This window comes from Octopus sinensis, linkage group LG11 (assembly GCF_006345805.1).
Source record: "Octopus sinensis linkage group LG11, ASM634580v1, whole genome shotgun sequence".
In the NCBI taxonomy this organism is placed as follows: Eukaryota; Metazoa; Mollusca; class Cephalopoda; order Octopoda; family Octopodidae; genus Octopus; species Octopus sinensis.
Genome location: NC_043007.1, coordinates 61,861,913 through 61,866,998, shown reverse-complemented (window position 1 = coordinate 61,866,998; position 5,086 = coordinate 61,861,913). Strand labels below are relative to the sequence as shown.

The 5,086-nt window shown below is 36.1% G+C and overlaps 1 protein-coding gene across 1 annotated transcript; it reads right to left on the bottom strand.

Moving 5' to 3' along the window:
* Positions 1 to 234: 234 nt before the first annotated feature.
* Positions 235 to 723, bottom strand: LOC115217675. The gene has a single exon (XM_029787426.1). The coding sequence runs from the start codon at positions 721 to 723 to the stop codon at positions 235 to 237; it is 489 nt and encodes a 162-aa protein (XP_029643286.1).
* Between the last annotated feature and the right edge of the window lie 4,363 nt (positions 724 to 5,086).

Here is a 5,086-nt window from a genome sequence, read left to right as displayed (position 1 = left end):
AATATCCAAATTGTAATGATAATAGAATTTAGAACTGAAAATCGTGAAGCACCTCAGGATAAACAGTATTCATTGTGTAATTTCTTGTTGGTGTTGAAATGACTAAATTGTTGCTGCTTCCAACTCACGAGCAAGCAACATAGAGTTGGCCGTGGGAGAAGCATGTAGTAGAGAGATCAAGTGCAAATAGATTAAGGGACTGACTCTGAGATTTGTTAATTGAAATACCCAAACTTAGTTTGACTGGAAACTGAAGCATCTTAAATTCAAATGGGACATCTGTAAGTATGAGAGGTGTTTTTGGAATAATGAATTTTCTCCTTTGTGACCACCTGTTATGATTGTTGCCTGTAGCACATATGGCGTCATGGCAGTAACAATTAAGCGAGTTCCATTACACAGGTGAGATAGGTCAAGATTCCTACGCAGCATAACGGGAGCACCCAGTTTTAGTGTCAAGTTATGCGGTGGCATCCCTGTGGGTTTCATGATTACATGGTATTGAACAACCTGATCTTGATCAACTGTTGTCAACTGATCGAAAGTCATTTCTGATGTACCTGTTAACTTTTGAAGAAATTCATGATTGAGTTTATCAACCATTTCATTAGCTGGAGCAAGTATAGCTCTTTCACACAGCCAGTTTACATCAGAGTAATTGATAGGTAAATTAGGAAATACTTTATCCATAGATTCCAAAGAAAAAGTATCATTTGACGGCATGTAATTTCATGTAGCTGAGCTCTTGAGTTGAATGTTAATAACCCATTACCAATCTTAAGAAGCTTGTACGATCACTTTGTAGAAGTACTCTGATGTTGCGTGTAAGATGAAGTTTTTCCATGTCTCCTAATGTACGATTTTTTGAAGCATGCATTGACTTCATCAGCTTTTGATCCTTTGAGGATAACTGGCGACGTTTGACGAAAATGTCCTGCGAGAAGAACTGTTACTCCTCCCATGAGCGTGCTATTGTTTTTTTTTAATGTCTTGGAGGATACGGTGTCTTGGAGCTCCACGATGTGACACTGAACTCATCCCAAACAATGAGGCAAACTTGTTGGAGAAGTGTTGCTACTGCAGAGGTTTTGGGAATGTTGCACATTGAGATTCTTTCGTTTGCAAGGTTTAGAGGGAGCTTGAACATGGAATGAGCAGTTCTACCCCCATTCAGGAGGGTTGCTGCAATACCAGAAGATGCAACACTGGAAGAAGGTTAGATTTTATTTCTTCCTGTTTAAGATTGCAGGTGAAAGTGACAAAAAGATCTTGTTCTCCATATGTCTAGACATATGTCATAGCATCTTGTGTTCGTTTGGGCATATATCGAGGACCACCTGTGAATGGTGATGGGAGGATTATAATATCACCATCTATCCTCAGAGCATCTTGAAGATGAACATAATTTTTATCCCTTAACTTTTTTTTCATTTTTAAGAATATAGAGGAAACGTTGACTCCTCTCAACTTTAGCATATATATCAACCAGGTATTGCTGAAATAGATCACGATACATGTGTAATTGATTTGATTGTTCTGGTCTTAACACCACTTTGTAAGAATAGAAGTCATTTGACGACACCTTTTTGTTTGTAATTGGTTCTCCTGTTGCAGATTATATCTGTGGAATATTGAATTGATACCCATCTTGTCCATTCCACAGAATAAGAGGATACTGGAGAGCATCATAAGAGAGATGAGTCTCTGAAACACGTTTAAGTTTGTTATCTCGAGCACGAATGAGAATATCACGATTTTCATGGGGATTATCTATGATAAGGATAGCTACTTCATTAGATGAGAAATCATTAAAACGGTGTAAAATGTCCTTTACTATAGTTTACCATAGTCGTAACGAACGCGGAGACACACACACATACACACAGACACATAGACACTCATAGGATTGATAATATTGAAAACATGAAATATACCCACACGAAGTTCAAGCGAAACAAAATGTAGTCAATATAGGTACAAAACATACTTTCTGTAGCATAGTTATGCTATAAAAAATATTTTTAGGGAATATTTCCAAAAGAAATATTCCAGCGTCGGAAAGTCACCAATTTAGCAAAAATTACTACACGTCACCAATGTAACAAAGTACAGTAAGTCAACATTTATTTGGAACATGTACTAAATGTTTTAAAAATCAGGATTAAATGTCACAGTGAAGAAAGTCAAGCTCCAAGAAAATTCAGAAGGCATAATTCAATTTTTCATAGAAAAAATGATTTATTATTTTACAGTTTTTAAACGAACGCTGAACATAGTGTGTACAAAGGAATATATTGCTGTTGTGAACGTTAATTAATTTAAAACATTTGCTGAAGGATGTATGTAGCAAGACAGAAATTAATTTGACATCACTTACTATATATTTTTAACTGTATAAGTTTATAGGCTATAGAATAAATACTAACGCAGTAAAAAGGTTGCGTGACGTTGAATACTCACACCGATAAAGCAGCATAGCAGGAATGCGATATGGACGCATTATCTTCAAACCGCTTATAAAGACTGGAATAATATTTCTGTAATTATATTAAAAGAGCTGCTAAGGCTTTCTACTTCGCCAAGTTTCTGAATTTGTTATAATAACCAGACTAACATTTTTTTCCAGATATATTTGCAAGTATTGTGAGTGCTGTCAAATCAACCAAATCTTCATGCTGGTATTAATAACCAGAATAATATTTCAGCACATAAGTAATGGCAATCGTTAATGCTGTTTAAACCGCAACTCTCCATGATGAAAAGGAAAATTGAAGCAGTGGTACTTCAAAGTGAACGCTGATGTTTATTCAACGTCCACGTTGCAACTGAACTAAACTCTTTCAAAACCGGCGTCTTTCACTTGTTGGTGAGTACAGTCACATGCATATACTAAGACATACACATACTTACATTCACAAATATACCTCAGGCCTATCTCTGTCTCTCTGTGTGTTTGTGTCTGTCTTTAGATGTGTGTGTGTGTGTGTCAGTCGTCATAAAAATGTATGTATACTGACAGACACATACACCGTCACACGCATATACTTCTCAGTCATCGGCCTAACGTACATAACGAATGCGCAAACACACACACACTGACAGACACATACACACTCATCCAGAAAATGTGACGTCGTCGTATAAGATGTCGTTTACGATAGTTGACTTAGAGAAAGATTATAATGTTAAATTTTTGTAATGCAAATATGTAAATGAAAATAAAGTTTATTTGGTAGCCGAAAGATTACTGAATCTTTTGATACCACATACGTCAAAATCGGCAACTCAGTTTTCGAATCCATAAGGAACATACGCACACAGCTCCCCCCCACACACACACACGCCCCCTCCCCCCTACAAACTCTCTTTTATATATTAAGATTAAGCATAGAGTTCGATGCCTTTAGGTAAGAAATTTATCAATCACTTCAGCTCTCGTTTTGAACGAATGTGCTAGTCTCCATAATTAAGAAATTTGCCTTTATAATATAGTATAATATAAAGAGCTGTAACTACTTTCGACTTAAACTCTACTTGAAGCTTATAAAAGACCCCAGTAACCATGCGATGCTAAGTTTCGTCTCCAAAAGTTGGTACGACGACTGGTGGCTGATGGATAAAATGCGTACTCTCGCAAAGCTTTTATAGACATTGTATCACACAAATTATTCTCACTGCGGATAATATTCTTTTAGCACAGTCGTTATAGTATCACTATATCGTCTTCAAGAATGAGGAGATTATATCGACTCCAGTGTTTGACTGGTACTTATTTCATTGATCTCGAAAACATGAACGATAAAAAGATTATGTGCGTGCGCGCGTACGTGCGTACTTACGACTGGCTTCCACCAGTTTTCGTCAGTTAAATTCACTCACAATGCATTGGTCAGCCCGAGTTTATAGTGGCAAGGTTCAATGCGGTGGGACTGAACTTGAACCACATGTTTGCAAAGCAAACATCTTAACCACACAGCCATGCCTGCGACTATATATACGATTTCGTGATCTTTCTTAGTCAGACATAAGCAGCAATAAATATCTGTTAATCCTATTGATTTTTAAAAGACTGGAAAATGGCCGTTGTAATCTGCGTCTTTCCATAGTGTAAAAGCAGGAAAAAAAAGGTAAATAAAACCACTTTAACGGGTGAAAATCAAAAGGTCTTCTGAAAAAAATAGTAAAAGCATTGCTAGTTGCTTACGATCTACGCCATAACATTCGTTGGCAACAATGTTAAATATAGATGTTGTAGTTACTGATTTGACTCAGATCAGCTGATATTGTAGAGCAAACCTACAACATCTGTTAGCTGTGGAAAGCTAGTAAATCTTACGGCGGTTGGAATAAATTAGTTAACATGGTAATGAATAAATAAAAGAATAAACTAAAAGAATGAATAAGTAAATTAATTAAAGAATGGATGAATGAATGAGTTAATGGTATGAATGAATGAACGAATGAAAGAAAGAATAAGAATGAATTAATTTGATAGTATTTTACGCCCTCCTGCAAAAATATTTGCAGCTCTGCCTTTTGCCCAAATCGTGTCTCGAACCATAAATTCCATTTCTCTAAGTTTGTTTCTTGCAAACAATCCAACTCAACCTTGCTTCAGTTTTGGTATACTGTACATGCATTTGCCTTGGATTGGAAAATTATCAAAATCAGCTTCCTTGTTCAGATCTCTTTTGCACAGCTGAACCATTTGGTCTTGTTAGACATTTGAAATCGTTGGCTTCTTTCTTGCAACTTTCCCTTCAGATCCAAAATCTTTCAATACTGTTCTTATACGATATGGTGACATATCCACTGAATTTGCAACTTCAATCTCCTGCCAGTCGATATTAATAACTCCCCTTTTTGATGTCTTCTTTCCCTCTCAGAAACTTCCTCTGAACTCCCAGATCTGTTCTTCACTCGGCCACCGATCTCTTGATTGTTATCCACTGCACTTTTTACCGCACAGATACCAACCGCTTATTTGACCATGTTTAAATTCATCAATTTATCTATTTATTTATTTATTTATTGAAAAAACATTTTTTGTCAATGGATTATATTTTTACATACTGTGAAATTAAAT

Excerpts from the sequence above, each read along its gene's own strand:
- LOC115217675 (XM_029787426.1), bottom strand. The coding sequence starts at position 723 with ATGCCGTCAAATGATACTTTTTCTTTGGAATCTATGGATAAAGTATTT.